General features: G+C 42.6%; 1 protein-coding gene across 6 annotated transcripts in view; it reads right to left on the bottom strand.

The window, feature by feature from the left end:
• The window catches only part of SPATA13 (spermatogenesis associated 13), an 88,181-nt gene that overhangs the window by 16,962 nt on the left and 48,536 nt on the right, over window positions 1-22,683 (bottom strand). Inside the window, exon 1 of one of the 6 annotated variants that reach the window (XM_037064756.1) lies at window positions 12,442-12,911. The exons of 4 other annotated variants lie outside the window; for them this stretch is intronic. In XM_037064756.1, the coding sequence (XP_036920651.1) occupies window positions 12,442-12,496 (55 nt within the window). In that variant the 5' untranslated portion in view covers window positions 12,497-12,911. Of the gene's footprint in view, window positions 1-12,441; window positions 12,912-22,683 lie in introns of those variants that run through there. One more of the 6 variants, XM_037064758.1, reaches the window with a different exon arrangement.

Genomic DNA, 22,683 nt, shown 5'->3' with positions numbered 1-22,683 from the left:
GATGGCATGGTTTAAAAGACACAGCCAACAAAAAACTTTAAATGACAGAATAAATGACTACGGAGAACACAACCCCCCTCCAAAGCAAAATAATCATTTTAATCCTACCCAGAATAAGAAATCATTAGGAAGTTTCTACTGATCTATTACTCCAAAGGTAGCAGTGGATGTTCAAAGGAGCTGGGGTTAAGGGTCACACTGAGCAAGAAGGGGGGTGCTCCAGAGGGTGCTGCGGGTGCTAATACACGGTGCTACTCTGTGAGGTGGGCACAAGCAGACTGGGTGTGATCTGGTCGGAAATTTGTGCTGCCAAGTGGACATCAACACTATAAATAGAGATAGTGTTTCTAAGCAACGTGTTGATAAAGCTTGAGGAGGAAAAGAAAATGAAAAACTATAGTCATTTTTTAAAGAGTGTTCTGCTTCCACATTTTACCTGTAAGGCAGTGGCACTACTAAAATCATTAAGTATCATTAAGTGACAACATGTAGTCATTTTTACTGGTTTTTCATTCACAATATCAGAATTAGGAATTTACAAAAAAAAAAGAGAGAGATTTTAAGCACGGGTTTAACATTTTGGATTAGCCACCTTGAGATTCAAATTTTCTTTCTCGACACAGTGAGCTACTCTCACCAAGGCTAATCTGTCCGCGAGGAAGGGGATTTTAAGGAAAAACAGAGCATCACTTGTGAAAAGGATGGGGAAAACTTTCATGGAATGAACTGGGGCTAGATCTAAAGCACATGGGATGTGGGCAACAGTACATCTAATAACAGATGAGACTGGAGAAGTAAGGTGGCCGCATACCGTTGGGGCCTTCGAGAGCTAGAGTAGACAATAGGCTTGCTCTTTAGGGCTGAGTAAGGGAGCAACAGGTTTTTGAAGAGAAGTCCCTGACACCATAGTAAGAAAGCAAGGGTGAGCAGCCCAGAGGCCTGGTTTGAATTCCAGCCCTGCCCCTCTGAAGGCACAAGACCCTAACCAAGCAATGTTATGTCTCTGAGCTTTACACTCTTCTGCTATAAAAAGTATTTTCTTTCTTTTTGGAGAATTAAATGAGATAAGGTATGCCTAGTTCCTAGCATCCTTGATTCAGAGCTGGAACTCACTAGAAGAGAGTTACTGTGGGATGGCAGTGAGTGGCGGGAGCAGGGCTGGTGGGCAGAGGCTGGGTCCTGGGAACCCAATGGGGACGTGGGCTCGCTGGAGTGAGTTGTTTCCACTACACCAGGGAAACAGCTGTGGGGAATGAAAGTCAGAACGGTGTGGAGGTGAGCTGATGTCTGGAGCAAGAGAGACAATCAATCTGCAGTGTTTTGAAAAATCCCAAATTACTGGGAGAATTAAGGAGAAAACAAAGTCAGTGAGGAGCCAGTGTGGTGAGACGGATGAAGGTTGGTGGGGACCACATTGGGATGGAGCTGTCTGCCCTTGCTTTAATCAAGGACTTGTGATTTGGAATTTCTAACAACTTCATATGAAGGGACAAGTCTATTTTCTAAACGGAGAAAAAAATTGTTAAATGACACGTTTTCTATTCTTTATTTTGTACTCAGTCTTCAAAATCTGATGGGCATTCTACACTTGCAGCCCATGCCGCCTGGACGAGCCACTCTGCAGGCGCCCCACATGAACGGCTAGCCTGGCCCAAGCCCCTGAGCCCTGCATCCCAGGCCCTGGCAGCTCCCCTCCTTCCCCATCACTTCAGCTATGTGATGTTGCAAACATCTGTTAGTTAGAGAGATAATTTAACTATCTCTTTAACTTCAGCAAAAACTACTGAAAAATATTTGCAACAATGGAGGGTAATAAACATTGTGAAAACAAGCTCTATGAATACATTTCAGGCATTGAGTTTTTAAGTTTTCCTCGCAAGCACAGATAGGACTGTGATGATGCTGACGGATAGAGGGAGCATCCGAAGTGCGATGGTGGGAAGGCCTATGGCCAGTGTGCCATCTGCAAGCCAGCCCCTTTCCTCCCAAATGCTGTCCTCTGAGCCTGAGCTCTGGACAGAGCACCTCGTGGCAATACCCAATACGCAAGGCCTCTACAAGGGCCCATGCTTTACTATGTACTTTCCTGCAGCCTGAGGTGCCGCTCTGCACCCGGGACACCCCACATTCTACCTGTAGTCACCCTCCTCTTCAGAGCTGCTTCCCCAGTCCTTCCCTTAGGCTTCCATGTATGGTGGCAATTGTGTGGTGAAGCATAACCCAGCAGTTACATAATCTGCATCCCAGTCAGTCCAACAGGTGGTCTGTACACACCTAGGATGGTGTGGACGTTGGGACAGTCAGTGAATTTTGAATATGCTGATGACTAAGCAGCTGAGTCGGTGCCTTTGGACAGGAGGGTCCTGGGCTTGGACCACATAGTACCTGGCACCTTTGTGTACCTTACTACTGCCTCCCTGTTCCCATGCCCCTCTCATCCAGCAAACTCCAGGGCCTGGTGTCTAGAGGTAAAAGTGAAAGTGAGCTGCCTTTCACTTTTGGGAGGGAGGAAGAAGCAGCAGCAAACAAATGTTCCTGAACCTGACCACAAAGTCAAGCAGCAGATGGAAGCTCTCTGGACATCTGGCACTGCCTTCTTGACCCCCTGCTGACTTACTGCCTCACAGAGAGAGGCAGCACCTGGTCCATGGCACTGCAGACAGTGCAGGTGAGACGAGTGCAGACAGGTGGGCAGCAGAGAACCGGCTGTGTAGGTGTGCATATGCCCATCCCTGGCAGGGGCTGAGGCCACATACCAGGACCTTCTCTCTCAGGGGGGGCTTTCCTCAGGAGTACAGAGCTGGTGGTATTCCTGTTGCCCAGTGCTGGGGGTTTAGGACAGGTGTCTTGAGAAATTTAGGCCATCCTAAATTTGAGAAGAGTACGTGAGCCTGCATAAGGCATGGTGCCTTCTGCCTCCTGTGCTGTGGTGCATGCTTGCAGGCAGAGAACAAAAGCTCCCCTGGTCTGGGGCACTTGCCTGGTGTATGTGTTAAGATGGGAATAGGGAGAAAATCTTGAAGGAAGCAAATATAAATTTTTCTGAACACGCACAAGTCTGCCTTAGACTACAAAGGACATAACACTAAAGCTGAAAGTCTTCCCTACCCAGAGTTCTTAGAGAAGCTGCCCAGACTAACACCCCGCAATGAGGCTGGTCGATGGCCAAAATGTCCTAATGATCCTGGGCAAGGAGAATTTACATAAACCCCTGGTCTTTAGGGGGCCCTAGTGGCAGGAATCTTGCAAATTCAGCAAGCACTGACCCACACACCCTGGTACCAACGACACTGCTCCTTAGGACATGTTGGTGTGGTTGGCCAAGAGTGAAGCTCAGTCAGGTAAAGGCACGTGAGCCTCTCTCTTACCCACAGCAAAGTCCTGACAATTGCACCTTCTCCCTCAAAGACCCATTCAACAGTGTTTTCCTAAGGAGAGTTCCCTATCATTGGATCTGGCCACTGCTGTGATGATGATTAAAGGGAACAAGTCAGCAGTGATAATGTGAAAAGGGCTCTCATTGAGAAACTGCTAAACCTTTATAGGAGGTACTAGGATAAAGTTCTTTGGGAACAGATTACAGACTTCATATTCTGAATGATCTCTGAGAGGCTATCATAAACACTCAGAAAAATGGCTCAGGCTGAGGTGCTTCCCGAGATTTCAACAGTGAATGTTCTAACACCACTGGTTGGTGTTTACTGAGCTCTGTGGAAAGGAGGGGGTTCCAAGTGCTCTGGGCAGACAGGTGGGGCTGGAGGCCTGGGGTGGGAGAGAGGCTATGTGTACAACAGAAAGGCTAAGGAATTTTGATTGAAAATACCTGGGAAATTGTCCTAGCTCTATGAACTTTCTAGCTAGATGACCTCGGGGCAAGTCACTTACCCTCTTCCAAACTCAGTTTTCCCATCTGCAAAATAGGAGTAAGTTTACACATTTTTATCTCTTTAGAATTCATTCTTTTTCTTCTGTCCCTCACATCCTATGTCCAACTCATCAGCAAATCCTGACTCTCTCTCAGAATGTGTCTCTCTTCAGAATCTTGTCTCTTCTCACCACTCTCCTATACCAATCAAGCTTTGGTCACCTTGACTAGGGTCACCCCAGCAGCACCCTACTCGTCTCCCTGCTCCGGCCCCTGTCCTCCCCCTAAAATTTGCACTAAAGCAGCCCAAATGAGCATGCTAATCCATTCAGAAGTTGGATCATTCACTCCAAACCATCCACAGGGGAGAAAATTGGACCTTTGAAGACTACATCTCCCACTGCCCCCAACAAACACTGGGCGTCCCACCCCACTCTCTCAGCTATGGCCCTGAGGGCTGCCTGTTTCACATGCCCCACAACCCCTCCCCAGGGCCTGCTGTTCCCTGCTCCTGGCACCCTCCCCACACATGCAAACTCTCAGCTCACCCTTCCCTGCCCACCCCATTTAAAACTGCAACTCTCACTCCTACACACCCTCCTTTCCTGGTTTATTTTTCTCCATAGCCTTTATCACCATCTACTATATCGTGTTCATTGTCAGCCTCCTCTAACTGAAATGTAAATACATTAAGACAGTGATTTTTGTCTGCTTTGTTCTTAATTGTACTTTTAATACCTAAACCGCTGTCCGGCACACACAGGTGTTTAGTCTTTACCAGATAGGTGGACAGCGGATGGATGGAAATACAGCATCTGAACTAAGAGCAGGGCTTTCAGGTCAGACTGACCTGGCTTTAAATAAACATGTGGCACAAATGCTTTTTTAAAGTTTTTTTAGTGAGAATCCTTCATTAAGTTCTTTCCCAGGTTTTTCACCTGTTGAATATGAATAATAATACCCATCTCACAGGGTCATAATTTACAGTGGGTTGTAATTTCTCAACGAGTAATTGTTATTAGTTTGCTGTGAGCCTCAAAGGAAATGATGACATATAAAAGCACTGAAAAAACTTTAAAATGCAAGTCTATTTTATTGTGAATTTAGAAAGTGCCAGGCATTGTTTTAAGCCTTTTTGTGTGACTCAAGCTCACATAATCCTCACGACACTAATCTGTGGTGAGCGGTATTCGTTTTCCCAATTCACAGAGGAGTAGACTGAGGTCCCAACACCACACGGTTGTACGCAGACAGGCCCCAAGCCCACATCATCTAGCTCCTGCCCACTGGGGATCACTGCTTCTTCCAGGACAGTACTAACTCTGTTACTGGTGAGGAGACAAAAGTATGAGACGACTACTAAAAAGGGCTTAGAACCCCAAATCTAGTACTTCTACATCATTTTGGTTCTCTGCTCCTTTTACTAACCTTTCTTCCTACTCCTGATCCCTGTCTCCAACTGGGTCTGCAACAATCTGATTGAATTGTGTTGAATCCTTAGCCCTTCAGGACCTTAAGTACTGTCTGACTTTATAGACCCTTCTCTGTTGGTGATTGCTTGTGTCCCTGCCTGTAATTTACATGAATTCTATAGAGCAGGATTTTTTTAGTGTGTGTGTGTCTTGCTGGGAGGGACTCAGCATTGCTTCTGGACACTGTGCACATAGCAGAGTTTGCCCTTATTCCCCACACTCACTGTCTTCACATGTGTTTCCCTCTGAGACCACATCCTCCTCCAGGGAAGGGTCAGTCTTTCTACTTTTGTATCCCCAGCACCCAGCATAACACCTGACATAGAGAAGGTACTCAATAAATCTTTTTCAACTGAACTGCAAATTGCTGATGAGGAAACTCAGGTTCCAAGAAGTTTATTTATCTGGGCTACACAAGTGCTGGGTCCAAGGCTGGATGCGCACCCAGGTCTCCCTGCCTCCCACTCAGGCCTCATTCCCACCTCTGGCAGAAAAACCTCTCAGAGGCTTCAGGCCTCCTGCCTCCACCACCCTCCCCCTCACCCCAAGTCACCCTATATGTTACTTCTAAACATCATAAAATGGCGGTTTCATCATTTTCAAAGGAAAGTACACAATAGTTATCTATTGAATCATGACAAAATTCGTCTGTAGCATTTCAAGGCCCTCTGTAATCTGACTCAGTCTATTTAAACAATTGTTACCTCCCACAGGGTGCCAAAGCCTCTGCTGGGCAAGCCCTTCTGTGGCCCAAACCACAGGCTTCCTCAGGCCTCATGTCACCCCTCACGTGGGTGTAGAACCTCTAACTTTAATGGCTTCACAATCTCCAAATATAGATTAAAGTTAATACTGACAACTGTTTATTTAAGGGAATTTTGCATGATATAGAGCTACTTTACATTCTCAAAATGTACTTCAACAAAATTAGGGGAAATATATTCTCTTAATGCAAGAGTAAATTTCTTTCTTTCCTTCTTTCTATTGTGGAAAAAAAAACATTAAAATTGACCACCTGAACCATTTTTAAGCGCATAGCTCATAAGTGTTAAGTATATTCACATTGTTGTACACAATCTACAGACCCTCGTGAAAGTGAACCTTTACACTCATTAAACACTAATTCTCCCTCCTTCCTCCCCCATTCCCCAGCAAACACCTCACTCCTTCCTGTTTCTATAAATTTGACTACTGGCTACTTCATATGAGTGGAATCATACAGTTTTTATCCTTTTGTAACTGGCTCACTTCATTTAGCATAATATACTCCATGTGCACACACATGGTCAAACTTACCAGGATTTTCTTCCTTCTTAAGGTGGAATAATATTCTATTGTGTATATGTAGCATGTTTTCTTTATCCATTCATCTGTTGATGGACATCTGTGTTGCTTCTACCTCTCGGCTACTGTAAATAATGCTGCTATGGACATGGGTGTGCACGTATGTCTTTGAGGTCCTGCTTCGAATTCTTGTGGCTACACATCCAGAAGTGGGAATGCTGGATCATACAGTGGTCCTATTTTTGACTTTTGGAGGAACACCCATACTGTCTTCCATTCTGGCAGCGCCATTTCACATTCTCACCCACAATGCACAGGGTTTCAATTTCTCTGCATCCTTGCTGACTGTATTATTAGTTTTATTGAATAAATCGGTGTGGAAAAGCCATTTTTGAAAATGACCTTATAAACATGGAGCAAAGACTAGTTAGTGCACACTGAAATCACATTTAGAACCCCAAACTCCTGGACACAATGACATGAGGGCAGACAAATTGTGTCAAGTGAGTGAGAATATCTTTTATCATCTAAAATCTCTACATATGGACTTTTATGACGTATCTGTGGCTAGGGACAATCCGGAGACAATGCAATTTTTCCATAGTGTATATATGTATAAATAGTCTAAATTTGTAAACAATGAATTTTTAACATTCTTGTTTAGTCACCACAGTTAACATTCTTCTGAAATTGCTGTCATCCTAGGTCTCCTGGTCACTGTTCTTGGGCACTTTGTGTGGCACCATCTGTCCAACCAGCCCTGCCCCTCACACAGTCCTATCTCAAGATGCAGCCCCTGAATTCCTCACCTCCAAATCTCAGTAATCTCCATCACTTCCCGAACGAACCCATCACCTCCCCAGGCTGCAGCCATCCACGTGTCCAGGCTTGGCCACATGCAGCCTTAGAACAACTGGAGAGAAGTGCCTACCCACAGAGAAAAGGCCGGTTTTTAAGTCAGCATCACTGTTGCAAATACAATTAGAGATGATACCAGTTTTTAACAATGCCAACAACAAACAGCTTCTACACTCCTCAGAAAACCGACATTTGTTTGTTTGAACTTGTGAACGGACAAAACCTGACAACTGATTATGAAGGTGAGTTTTTATGACAGGAAATCTCAAATGTCACCAATGACAGAAAACTATTTTGTAATGTGTGCCCCAAGATAAAGACTTCCATTAGAAGTTACGGTGGACAAGATGAAGGGGTAGGTGGAAAAACTGTGCCTCCTTGCACAACCAAGTTTAAAGACCACAAAGTTTTAGTAACAAAAACGCAACCAAAACACAAAAAACTGAACTGTACGGAAGTCCGACAACAACAAACCATTCAGCCAGACCAGTAAGAGGGGTGGAGTCAGCGGCAGAGCAGGGTCAGGCAGGAAAGATTGGCCGGACTGACCCAGAAGCGCAAGAGGCGGTTGGCAGATCCCAGGTGTGGGGTGGCAACGGGCAGACCCAGTGAGGGCACAGGGCGGCTGGCTGACCACAGTCACACATTCGAGCGCAGATAAACCAAGCAAAGGAGTGAACAGTGAGACAGACTGCTCAGGCTAGGGCCCCATTGATGGAATTAGAGCCTGAAAGCACCAATTGGAAAAACTTTCGGGGTCGAGGTGCCAGGAGAAGCTCCCAGGCTCACAGAGAGTTCTTTGGAGAGACCCACAAGGTCCTGGAGGGTGCACAGGCCAACACACCTGGGAGCTGGCACCAGCGGGGTCTGGTTTGCTTGCAGGAAGCAGCAGAGGGGACTGAAATCCAAGAGAGAGTGAAACAAACACCACTGCACCTCTCTGACCCCACCCCCACATACAGCATCACAACCCAGCAACTGGGTCCCCCCACCCTGGTGAACACCTAAGGCTCCGCCCCTCATACATAACAGGCACAAACAGACCAAAACATTATGGCTCAAGAGGAACAGCTCAAAGCCACAGAGCCAATACTTCTAAGTAACCAAAAGATAGCCAACCTATCAGATACACAGTTCAAAACACTGGTGATCAGGATGCTCACAGAACTGGTTAATTTTATTCAAAATTAGAGGAACAAATGAAGGCTAAACTAATTGAAATGAAGGGAAATGCACAGGGAACCAATATTGATGGAAAGGATACTGGGAATCAAATCAAGAGAGTGGGCCAGAAGGAAGAAAAAAAAGACCAAACAGAAAAGAATGAAGAAGCAGCAATTCAAAAAAATGAGGAGAGGCTTAGGAACCTCCAGGACATCTTTAAACGTTCCAACATCCAAATTACAGGGTACCAGAAGGGGAAGAGGAAGAGCAACAAGTGGAAAGAAAATTTACGTGAACAAATAATAAAGGAGAACTTCCCCAGTCTGGCAAAGGAAATAGACTTCCAGGAAATCCAGGAAGCTCAGAGAGTCCCAAACAAGTTGGACCCAAGAAGGAACATACCAAGGCACATCATAATTACATTGGCCAAGATTAAAATGAAGGAGAGAATCCTAGAAGCAGTAAGAGATAAGGGAACAGTCACCTACAAAGGAGTTCCCATCAGACTGTCAGGTGATTTCTCAAAAGAGACCTTACAGGCAAGAAGGGGCTGGAAAGAAGTATTCCAAGTCATGAAATCCAAAGACCTACATCCAAGATTGCTCTATCCAGCAAAGCTTTCATTTAGAATGGAAGGACAGGTGCTTCTCAGATAAGGTCAAGTACAAGGAGTTCATTATCACCAAGCCCTTATTATATGAAATGTTCAAGGGACTTATCTAAGAAAAAGAAGATAAAATATGAACAGTGAAAGGACAGCAAACTCACAATTATTAACAACTACACCTAAAACAAAAGCAAACTAAGAGGACAGCTAGATCAGGAGCGGAACCATAGAAATGGAGATCACATGGAGGGTTAGCAACAGGGGAGTGGGAGGAGAAGGGGGGGGGAGAAGGTACAGAGAATAAGTAGCATAGATGGTAGGTAGAACATAGACAGGGGGGAGGGCAAGAATAGGGAAATACAGGATCTAAAGAACTTGAAACACATGAACATAAACTAAGGGGGGGAATGGTGGGGGTGTGGGTGTGCAGGGTGGAGGGGAATGAGGGGGGGAAATGGGACAACTGTAATGGCATAATCAATAAAATATATTTTTAAAAAAGAAAAGAAGTTATGCACATGGTAGCAAAAATGGGCCCACAGCTCAGGTCTTGGTGGGAGCTTTTCCCAGGACACATAACAGGTCTCTTTGGTGTCTGGTTTACTTTTGCTTATTTTAAGGGCTTTTGATCAGAGTGACAGAATTTCAAAACCACTTGACTGGGAGTTCAAAGGCCATGGTTTGGATCCCAGTGAGACGGTTTTAAAAAGGCCCTGACTCCTCTAAGCCTTTGCTTTCTCATTTGTAACTGAGAAAAATGCCAGCTGTCTTACCTGTCTCACATGGCAGAGTGGATGTGAGAGAGTTTTATAAAATAAAAGGTAGGTAAGGACTGGCACCCTGGGCTTCATAATCAGGCACTTGGCAGGAAGGCAAAGCAGATACTGGCTATTTTCATACAGGGCCTCGGACATCACCAATACTAATTACCTAATGAGCAACACTCTTCCCAGCTGGTGCAGTGCCTATGTGGGGATTTCCCATAACTAAATCTAGACTGGCTCAGGGAATTTCCCACACTTAGAATAATCTGTTACAACACATCTTTTAGAAAACCTTCTGATGATCATTTGGACTTCCTCAAGTTTGAGATAAGCCATTCTCCCTGGCCCTCTTAAAACCGGAAATGGTAAACACAGGCAGGCAGGCAGCTCATGCCAGGGCCACAGGCAGCTTTCACAAGGCCACTGCTGTCTATGCTGAAACCGAGCCCAGACGCTGATCATCAAAGGGACTCTCAAGCCATGGAGATGTACTAAAAGGGAACAAGCTGGTCACCGGAGGCTGACCTTCAATGGCAAAACAGGACCAGTCCTCTTCCATGGTTCCCAAACTCCCAGGGATGGTGGCATCCAATCATGTGGGGCACATCTAGATAAATAAAGATTCCTGTCCTAAGATGGACAATGGAACTACCATCTCAAGGGGCTGGGGAAGTTTGCTGAGAATGTATTTTCAGAAGCTCTCCAAGGATTCTGATGCCTGGCTAAGTGTGGGAACCATGGGAACTCAAGGCCAAATTTACTTAAACCCGCATGCACGAATGCATTGGAGGACTTGCTCATTTTGTTGCCTGTTCCTGCAGCAAGCCACAGGTTGCAAGGCAGTGGATTCTGATCTCACTGACTGAAAACTGTTGCTTTAGCACAATAGCTTGAGAGTCTTCAGCCAGGAGCTCAGCTTCCTCCTGTTCTGGAAATTTGCTGTCATTTCCATTATTTTATGCATTTGCTGTCATTTCCATTATTTTATACACCTAGTCTCTGAAACACTTGGAGCAGGCCTTCCAAGTCAGAGAAGCACAGAGAGAGCTCCTATCTTGCAGTCAGGTTCATCCAGGGGAAAGGGCCCCTGGCGATGGCAGGGCTGGAGCACAGGAGCCCTCATGGCACGGGGGAGGGGAGGGCGCACAGCTGCACACAGCAGATCTGACATCTTGGGTGGGTCTCTAGCTATGTCAGGATTATTCCACTCACTCGGTGCCAGAGGCTGGGTCAGGCCCTCCTTGGGCCTGTGCCTGAGTGTGGGAAGAACAGGAACCATGCCCTGGGAGTGCAAGAATGCGGGAGGGAGGAGCATAGGGATGGTGGGATTAGCAGTCCTGACCGCCTGGCCGGCTGCTGCTCTCTCCACAGCACTGGCTTTGCTCGCTTGGGCTTGGCTGGAATCACCACAGACATACCCTGGGGGCTCAAGATGAGCAGGCAGCCCACACTCCTGAACCCTAGGACCCTCCTACCCAGTTTCTCAAGTCTACAAGCACAGCCACTCTGTATGCAGGTTGATGGTCTGAATGTAGAAATCTTGGGCAACTTTGTTCTCTTTTTCTAACTTTTCGTTAGTGAAATGCTGGTTTTGTTTTTTTAATCTGCCAGATATAGAAGCCATAACCACATCCCTGTCTGCTCTCAGCCATCAGAGAAAACCAATCAAAACAAGGAAGAAGCCCAAGCTGTACTGCTCCGGCAAGGCCAAGGCTGCCTTCAAACTGTCAGCTACAGTTCTCATTCAGTTCAGTGAGTTCCTGGCATTGATTTTAAGGCAAAAAACAGAGACAAGACTTTTTAAAGCATCTACTGTACCCATGTGCAGCAGGCAGCTAAAGTGCTTTCAGGTAAGTATTTTTCTTACATCTTTGTAAGAAAACATGGATGGCAATTCACAATTTACAAGTGTGAGTACCCCATTTCTTTCACATTTAAATAGAAACTAGTTTAAATGACAATACCCACAACAATGCTAAAAAGGAAGGGTGAGGTTGAAAAAAAACAGTGAATAATAGAATAATGGGAAATACCACTTTTGAAAACAGTAAACAGTATTTCTCAAAAATTAGTCCATAGCCTTAAACCTTACCCACCCCAAATTAGCAAGGAACATTTTCATGTAACTAAAAAACAAACTCTTGTATAAAGAAGTTTCAGGGACTAGAAGCAAAACCCAGCACAATAAAAACCAGATCCACCCTTGATTCTTACTGTTTTCTATATCCTTCTAACTGCTCTGTGCTAAACAAAACCAATCCCTTTGCTTTACTATGTCCACAACTAGAACCACTCTTGGGACATGGGACTCGGGCAGATGAGTGTTCACAGGCACTTACATCTGACAGGCAGCGGGGAGGACAGAAAGCACCGCAACTCAGAGAGCAGAGTCAGATCAGCAACACAATTCTTTCTCTGCACACATACCCATGTGAAGGCTTTCCAGACTCCAAAATCGTGCTATTTCCCCTCGAGCTACCATCCTTCGGTTTAACAAACAGCCACGCTCAGAGCAGGACTAGGGCTTGACTGAGCATCCAGAGAGTCACACAGGCTCTGGGTCTGCAACTGCAGAAATAGCTTACGCACAGCTCTGACGCTGTGACCGTGCTGGCCAGAGCCTGCTGCCAAACAGCGCTCACCGCTCACTCCACGGCTGGCGCCCCAGACATCTCCAGAAACCAGAGAGGAAATTCTAAACTAAGGCAAACCGGCACACGCCAAACCCACACACACTCACAAGCGTATCAGGTGCAGTCAACAGCCCCTCCACGAAGGTGGTGGGGATGTGTTTGCTGCTTTTCATTACAAACACAAAGTCTGAGTTATATTTTCAGAGAGCTTTTAAAAAGGTATCTTTTACCAGAGAAAAATAAGAGAAGTTGCTAAATTCAAAAACAGAGTTGGGATTACCGTGTGGCATGACAAAAATTTGAGTTATGATATCACATTATGTTAACTGTAAATTTACAGAATTGCTATGATATTGCATTATGTTAACTGTAAATTTACAGAATTGCTATGATATTGCATTATGTTAACTGTAAATTTATGGAATTGCTTTAAAAGAGGAATTTTGTTGGAAAATACATGTGTAAATATGTTCACCTTTTCTTATGTGAAAATGATAGGTATATCTTTTACTACATAAAGTACATATACATATAATGAAGAAATTCAGTTTTTTTTCATGTTCTCTCTAGATGACATATGGGTTATGTGTTTCCCCTAAATTTCTTGGTATTTTCCAAGTTATCTTCAATGAGCAAGTCTTTTATGTTGTGAAACAATTGTTGACAAACTGTGCTTCCTTCAATTTGTTCGTGACAGGAACTTTACAAACAATGAGATGATATACTCAAAGTAGTAATCACATGGTCATCCCTTAATGAATATGGATTTATAAACGATAGTGCCAATTAGTAAATGCATGCTTTCCCATGTGGGATGGGCTGTGGAGTGATTCAGACCTAGGTTCGAAATCTGCTCTACCAGAACTATTTTAGAGAAAGTTTCCAAATCTCATCTACAGATGTTTCTGATCTGTAGAATGACCACTGATACTTACAGAGTTATTAAAAACATATTTGTTGTATTTTGGACAATATAGCACTTCATTAGGGATTAATAAATATCACCAATCAAGCTGCTGCTGCTCTGAAAAACCTGAGGTCCATCATAACATGTTAGTTTCCACAGAATTCAGTGTGAACTCAATAGGCAAAGCTGTTATTAGTTACCAATATAATACCCATGTTGACAGGTGCTATTTTGTAGGTGTTTCTTACCATTAAATATTTGTAGCTGCTGCTATTGACTTGATGCACCCTGCTCTTTGAGCCCACTAAGGAAGGTTTCTGAGGAACTCAGGGCATCATTCATTGACAAGAGTGCACACATGCATTCACGAAACCAGACTGCCTTCCCATCTTTCCTTTGCAAGTATGTTTTTAAAATAACTTAAAAGAGCCAAATTTTTAAATGGTTAATAGATCACTTCATAGGAGCATATCTATTCTTAATAAAGGTGGTACTTAATTAAATTATGGGCTCAAAAGACTCACTGAAGCTGTTTCCCATAGCAGATGGCTCTCCATAAGGTGAAGTTTCCTATATACCATCTGGAATACTAATTGCATAATGTGGTCCATAAAACAAGTTTGAAAACCAGTGTACATTACAAATGCATGAAATCCATAATACATTAGTAACCACAGGCTCAATAAGTCAAAATAATGACATCTGTATAATCTTGTTTAAGATAGAATTTCCCAATCTTATTTGGCCACAAATCTCTCTTTTTTTATATAATAGCACATTATTACTACCCCAAAGAGAGTAGTCGACAGGCCTTGTTCCCAGACTGTGGTCCATGGCCCAGCAGCACTGGCACAGCCTTGGAACCTGTAAGAGGTGAATGTTCTCAGGCCACATCCAGGTCTGTGAAATCAAAACCTGCACTTCAACAAGACCCAGGAGTGTCCAACCCTCAGCCCATGGGCCACATGCAGCCCAGGATGGCTGTGAATGCCGCTCAACACAAAATTGTAAATTTACTTAGAACGTGAGATATTTTTGTGATTACATGTCACAATGATTTAATATGTGGCCGCAAAATACAACTCTTCTTCTTCCACTGTGGCCCAGAGACGCCAAAAGGTTGGATACCCTTGCTGGCATTCAAATGCACATTCAAGTTTGAGAAAGGATGTTCTAGGAAATGCAAGAAACTTTTTGCCCTGAGGCAACATCTTGAATGCTAGACGGTCCTTCATCAAATCAAAAACTAATGAAGACATGGAATGAATAGGTAGAACTGGTTTACTTAGAATGGAGTGATGAAATGCTGAACACTGAGATACAAAGCAGTGGAAGGTGGGAATTAATTGCGATGGGAAGGTGAAAAAATGGGAATTAACACAGCTTAAAATTTCAACAGAAGGCAAATAAAATCCACAGTGTTTTCGTTTTCATTCTGCTCCTCCTTTTTTTGGTTAGAACTGAAAGTTTTCAAAAAGAAAACAATTACTTTGCCACATTTCCTAAATATCACCCCAAAGGCCTGTTTGCTAGCTTTCACTTTTCATTGGCAGCTGGTGGGCGAGACAGCTTGTACCTCCCGAGATGGGGTCAGGGCACTAGAGTAAGATCCTTGGAATTTTAGGATATTAAAATGAGGCATTCACTAAAGAAACATATTTTATTATACAATCAAAACAAAATAATGATTTCTATCATTATTTTAGGGAAATATAAATAAACAAAAACTGTATTTAAATAAGACATCTTCTCAAAGGATGTTGACCCAACAACCCTTCTAAGATATTTTTAGAAGCAGTCACAAAGGTTTGACATTTAGCTTTTGAAAACATCTTTAGTGATTAGAGCCAATAAAAAACTGCAACAAAAATCATAAGCATAGTTGAAGTCTTAAACCCCACCCCTTCCAACACCTGCATTAATCTTTTCAACTTGGATATCACTACATTGCATGGTCAGCACTGAGAAGCCACGAACATTTATAGAACTAAGCAAAGGAATCAATCCCACAGGAGAGTGAAGAAATCCAAATTATATGTTAATATCAAGTACTCAGAAATCAGACAGGATAAAAGCTAAAAGCATGTAAGATGTTATAATCATTTTAATTCTACAGATATAGAAATTTAAAGTTAGTTTTGACAAAGTGGCTCTAGGCTCCATATATATTTACATACATATGTGTGGAAAATAGATGCCCTAAAATTGTTGAGGTGACTTAGTAATAATGATACCTCAAAATCCAACTGCTGCTCATCACTTAATCTCTCCAGGATGGTTTCTTTTTTCTTTTTTTTTTAACTTTAAAATTTTATTTATTTTTTTTAGAGAGAGGTGAAGGGAGGGAAAAAGAAAGGGAAAGAACCATTGATGTGAGAGAGAAACATCGATTGGTTCTATTGGTTGCCTCTTGTGTGCACCCTGACCTGGGACTATACCCACAGTCCAGGCAAATGCCCTGACTGGAAAATGAACCAGTGACCTTTTGCTTTGTGAGAAGACACCCAACCAACCAAGCCACACTGGTTAGGGCTAGGACTGCTTCTTGAGATTGACTAGGTAGTCATTAAGGTTCCATTTACCTCCAAATTTCTGATCTCTTCTTACTTTAAGAACAGTATGGTACGGATTTTTTCATAGGACTACTTTACGAGTTTGCATAGAAAGATTACCAGCATTGGTTATCTGTTTTATCAATTAAAGTTTCCCAGCTACTGCTGCTTCACCAAAGCAGAAACCTCTCCAGATGGTGTAGGGTGTCCCTGACCTGTGTATAGCCTAAGAACTTTATGTCCCCATTAGATTTGGATACAGACTCATTGTCAAGAGCTATAGGATGGGCACAAGATAGCAGGAGGCCCTAAAGCATAGAGTAATCCTATTGTTTGGCATAGACCTGCTGTTAATTTTAGAAAATGGACTGAAGAATAAATACCACATCAGCCAAGAACCAAGATACTCCTTACCCATGGCTGGACTGAGCCCCAGTCCAAATTCCCACATAAGCAATGACCACCCAGAATCAAGCATTACATAGCAAGGGTTCTCTGCACACTCACTCATGTGCTATCCCTCACTGTTGATGTGAGACTGGAATGGGGGATGCCTTAACAGGAATTGGCTACAGTTATTCAGACCAAGGTTCCTTTGTTTATTAGCATAAACAACTGCAAATCCAGGGCAGTCTCTTTTTTCCTGAATGGATTAAAGACAGGTATCATTACTAATCTACAGGTCACAATTATACTATTTTCCAGAAAAATGTTAGAAAATATAACACAGGCACTTAATGTGCAACATTTAATGTGCACCCGCCGTGCCAGAATGCTGTCTACTTATGTATGGAGAAGGCAGGCTCCACTTAGGTCTTACTGAAACATCATTTGGCAGCCAGGTGGCTCACCACAAAAGCAGGGTGGGGTGGGGTAGGAGGGGGCCAGTCACAGAGCACACAGGAAACGGAGCCGGTTACAAGGACTTGCTGGGTGAGAACCATGCAGTGTGCATTTGAAGTCAGAGGATGAAAATGTGCCTCTCTCTGTATCTTCAAAGCTATTTATTGCAACCTGGGGTTATGTAAACATGAACACACAGAACGGAAAACTTGTTCTCAGTGGCTTCAATGCACCCTCCCATCATTTACACCATCTCTGTGCCCCAACCCCTCTAAAACTGGCACCAGAAAAGACACTGTTTCTGGGCACTAACTAGAACTTTCAGACAAATTCTGAAGCAAATATAAAATCGCCTTTAAAAGATAAGGTGCCGTCATAACTTTAAGACTAGTGCTTTTCCTGTCCTTTCTGAGCACACATGCCTTTTCATCCTGAAGGCCTAGTATATATTTCACCTTCTCTGGATTTGTCCATTTCACTTTGGATCCTTAGGACTGAACATGTTTCAAACATAACAAAATGGGTATTGAATGAGCTTCATTTCTCCTTTGTTTTAATAAAAGGCAATTGTTAAGGTGTGATCTTTAAAAATGAGATATAATTGGCATATAACAGTTTAACGTAGGTGTGGTTTTTAAAACTGCTAAACAGGTATACTTTTGTGTACATAAATGGAATAATTTTGTGTTTTGTGATGGAAAAGCCTAGCACCTGAATGATAGTGAGTGGAATGGGAATCAACCTGGGCTTTTGAGTCAATCTCATCTGATTGGAATGCCAGCTCTACTCTATGATTTAAATTTTGCTTGGCAGAGAGGGGAAAAAATTACTGCATGTTTTTAAGTATTGGATTCCTTGTTCATAAAACCAGTAAGATGTACACATTATGGACACTTGGTGGTTGTTTGCTAGATGTTTAGATCTCTCACCCTCCTTCCTCTGACTTTCAAAATTCAGTATGTGAAACTTAGTATCAGACACACGATGTTTTGAAGACTCTAGTAGTTCAGAAAAATTTGAACAAAGACAAGTTTTAGAACTGAGAATATTTTAAATGTTCAAAGAGAATTTCAAGAGTTGGCTGTAAAATGCTAAGCACTTTATTTGTAATACTGGTTTCAGTGTATGGAACTCTTTGATAATTTCCCCTCTTCTGACCGTAGAGCCTACATCTGCCTCACAGCACAGTCAGAAAACAGTGGTTGTATTGTGTGCAATGTTTGCAGTCAGGAACACATTTTTACTGCAGGTACTTGCCTAAAGACAAGTGAACTGAATTATCTTGTTTCACAAATAAATATGGCCAATGCCAGAGTTCCTTGGTATTAGAGTATAAACAAGGATGTGGAAGGGGAATGAACACTGGACCAGACCCCTGACATTGACACCTGACAATCAAAGAGCTATGTCACCAGTTCTTCAACCAGCTTTCCCAAGAATTTTGTTGTGATCACTCTTAATAGGTGACAAGCAAAGAAGATCTGATTTCATAGTTTCTCTGCTTTATTATTGAAAGGAAACTTTTGAAAACCAAATACAGAAAGAGATAATCCAAACATAAGAGATCAGTCCTGGCTGGTGTAGCTCAGTGGATTGAGCGCTGGCCTGAGAACCAAAGGATCCGAGGTTTGATTCCCATTCAGGGCACATGCCTGGGTTGTATGTAGGCCAGGTCCCCAGTGGGGGGCGCGTGACAGGCAACCACAGATTGATGTTTCTCTCCCTCTCTTTATCCCTCCCTTCCCCTTGCTCTAAAAATGAATAAAATATTAAAAACAAAACAAAAAAACAAACATAAGACATCAGAGAAAAATGTTTTCTGATGTGTTTAAAATAACTTCAAGGAATCATACCCACAACTCAACATGAGATTGCTTTTCTTTTTCTTTTTTTCTTTTGAACAAAAATTTTAGTGGACTCCCTGGATCTTTAGAAAATCCTTACATAAAGGCTGAAATTTTGGGTCAAGAGAATCAACAGAAAAGATTCAACTGAGGTATTTTTCCCTCTAATAATCTGAGTGTATGCATTTTAAATTTCTTTAACCTGCCCTGGCTGATGTAGCTCAGTGGATTGAGCATGGGCCTGTGAAGCAAAGGGTGGCCGGTTCAATTCCCAGTCAGGGCACATGCCTGGGTTGCAGGCCAGGTCCCCAGTAGGGGATACATGAGAGGCGACCACACATTGATGTTTCTCTCCCACTTCCTCCTTCCCTTCCTCTCTCTCTAAAAATAAATAAATAAAATATTAATTTTTTTCTTTAACCTATACTGGGATAATAATAAAATAATAACAGACTATTGTTCTGTATATACTTTTGGTGCTCTGGGGCTTAGATTAAGTGACTTGTCTAAGGTTAAACTGCTAGTTAGCGCAGTTAAACAGGTAACTCAGACTTCTGGCTGTGAACATGCCCCACTGCTCATCGCTGCCCTTGTTCCCTATGTATTTAATTCATGCTGCCCTTTTGTTTTTTGTGATGGCAGCTAATATTACCTGCACGCTCATGGTGTACCAGGTCATTCTCACATATCTGTGGGCAGAGAACATTGATATCTCCTAGGAAAGAAGAGGACACTGAGACTTTCAGTTAAGTATCTTGCCCACTGGGTCAAAGAGCTAGTCAAGTGTGTTTTTTTTTTACCCAAAGCTCTGTTAATAAGAAAATTAATTTTCATGCTAATAATTAGAATAGCACAATGCCATAATCACTGTGACTCCCCTTTCTTTTGTAATTCATTAGGTCTAACTATCAAGTATTAGTAATGCATTATTAATGCATTATTCTATTGATCATGCTAAAGAAAAAAAATACATTCTGATCTGTTTCTTTTAAAGATTTTACTTACTTATTTTTAGACAGAGGGGGAGTGAGGGAGAGAAACATCAATGTATGGTTGCTTCTCACAAACCCCTCACTGCATCCCCACTTGGGGCCCGGCCCACAAGACAGGCATGTGCCCTGATTGGGAATCAAACTGACCACCTTTTGGTTCACAGGCTGACGCTCAATTCACTGAGCCACACCAGCCAGAGCTATTCTGATACGTTTTTAAGTGAACTATTGGTGAGTAAATTTGCTGTTGCCAACAAACCAAAGTAGGATCGACAACAAAACAACAACAACAATAAAACTCAGGCAAAGGAGTAAAACCTACCTTCTTTGTTCTGACCAAGTAAAAAATAAATCTAAAATGCTTAAATAACTTTATTAACTTTGTTGCAAGACTTTTCAAAAATATATGCTTCAGTAATTTCTTACAATTCACTTAATTTTTAAAAACCAAAGTTGAAATGGCAGAAACATTTAGGATTAAATTTCCCCCACTTACTAAATGTTGGGATATTGCATCATAACAAAAGTCAAAGAATAAAACTTTCTGGTGTATACTTAACATTACTGCTTCTTTAAAAAATATTGCATAGAGATAAACATTGGGACAATGATGTTGAGCTTTTAGATACAGTAAAATAAAGCCAAAATAATTTTCAATATTTAGCAAAAAATATTTTTTATTTAGACCTAGGATTTATGGGATATTTTCAGCTATAAAAATCAGAAAACCTACTCAGATAAGCAAAATAGATGCCTCTATACTAAAATTTAATGTCTCAACTTAACCCATAACCATGCAGACACCCTCCCACTGCATTCTGGGTATGCTCTCCTGGTGAAACCAGATTGCTTTGGTCAAGATTAACACACTCCTGGCCACTAAGTCCAATGGATAAGTATCTAACTTGACTCTGGTCACATCTGACATTACCCACCATTCTCTCCCTGAAGCCAGCTCCCTGGCTTCCTCTGACACCACTTACCTATCTGGCCATTCCTTCTCTATCTTCTTGTGGAGTTCTTTTCCTTCAATGGTCCCCCCAAATTGTTGATCCTTTTCCCATTTTTCACATACACCTGGGATAATAACATTCCATCCTATAGCTTTAAGAGTAATCATCCATTTGCTGAGGACTCCTGAATCTTCACTTCTAGCCTGGGTCTCCTTCCTCAAGTGAGACCCTATCGTCAAGGGTGGGGTTACGACACCTCCATCTAGCTGTCCCACCTGCTCCTCAAACTCAGCTTCCTTGGAACAGGACCAAGTGCTCCTTATGTGGACTCTCCTATGCATCCCAAAACTCAGGCATCTGGGTATCAGCACCCAAAATATTTAGACAATTAGCATGATCTCCAAGTTTGTTTCTGGTTCAGGGCTCTCTCCCCTTGATTAAGCAACAGACTCCTCCAGTCTCCAAGTAGGGCTACCATCTGATTTAGAAACAACCACTGTTATTTCTAAAATGAAAACTTGATCATCTTATACCACTCAAAGCCCTCTGTAGCCCCCAGTTGCCCCCAAGACAAAGTCCCCTGAACAGGGGGCCCTGAACGGGCAGGCTCCTTCTGATCTCTAGTCTAGAATCCCTCTCAACCCCTCAGCCCTTCCCCTCCTATTCATTCTGCTTCAGCTGCCTACAGCACAGGTCCTCCCACCAGGTGCAATCAGACTATCTAAAACTCCTAAATGTGAAAAAAAAAATACATGCACTTGTGCCATTTACATGTCAAATTGGAAACATATAGGACCAGAATCCTGCATTCTTTCTTGCACAGGCCATACCCAGAATGGGTCAACTATGAGTTCTAGTTCTAGCTTCTTTAAAATACAGTCATAACCAGAGACAATTGGGAAGCATTCTGAGTACAGATTGTTTAATTTTTCCATTTTGTACAACTCTCAATTCTCTTCTAATTGGACAGAAAAAGATTTTTTAGCAATTCACCGTTATTGAATCTCTCCAAAATATTAAATTTAGTTTTCACAGACACCAGTCCCTTTTCAGTCTTATATTTACATTTCATTTGTTTATATAGTTAAGTAACTTCTATAGTTGTAATAATACAACTGCCATGAAGAGGTGTGAGGCCATGTCCTTGCCCTTGACTCTGGACAAGGATAGAGCTCAATAGACCCTAGCATCAGCCAGTGAATAGCTTAGTGAAGGAAGCACTTGGTTGAACCTGGCTTGTCTGCCCGGGGAGGATGTCTTTAGTCTGATGAGCCTGTGGATGGGTTGAGACCATTCCTGTTGGGCTCCCCTACCCTCAAATATGCTCTCCTTTCTGTGGCTTCTGCCTTTTGCATATGCTATTCCCATTAGCCTGGAATACACCCTCCTTATCAACACACTGAATTTAACTCCCTTTCATCTTTCAAATCTCAGTGGTGAGACCATTTTTTCCAGGAAGTCTGGGATGCCCCAGGTCTTATTTGCATGCCCCTCGTTTACACTTCACTTCTGCATTGTCATAATGGCTTTATGCTTCTAGAGATTCAGTGCCTCACTTAAACAGGACACACATATACGTTATACAGCATCATCTATATTTGTTAAATGGAATAGTACAGATGAAGTATTGCCTAAACCAAAGACGCATTAAAAGGTTTTAGCCCTGGCTGGTGTGGCTCAGTGGATTAAGTGCTGGCCTATGAACCAAAGGGTCGCTGTTCAATTCCCAGTCAAGGCACACGGCTGGGTTGTGGGCCTGAGAAAATTAATTTTCATACTAATAATTAGAATAGCACAATGCCATAATCACTGTATGACTGGCCAGGTCCCCAGTTGGGGACGCATGAAAGGCAAACACACATTGATGTTTCTCTCCCTCTTTTCCTTTCTCCCTTCCCGTCTCTAAAAATAAATAAATAAATAAATAAATAAATCTTTTTAAAAA

This window comes from Sturnira hondurensis, unplaced genomic scaffold (genome assembly GCF_014824575.4).
Source record: "Sturnira hondurensis isolate 20B ecotype Veracruz unplaced genomic scaffold, ASM1482457v3 Scaffold0015509, whole genome shotgun sequence".
In the NCBI taxonomy this organism is placed as follows: Eukaryota; Metazoa; Chordata; class Mammalia; order Chiroptera; family Phyllostomidae; genus Sturnira; species Sturnira hondurensis.
The sequence above is the reverse complement of the archived record's forward strand: the minus strand, read 5'-3'. Positions and strand labels throughout refer to the sequence as shown.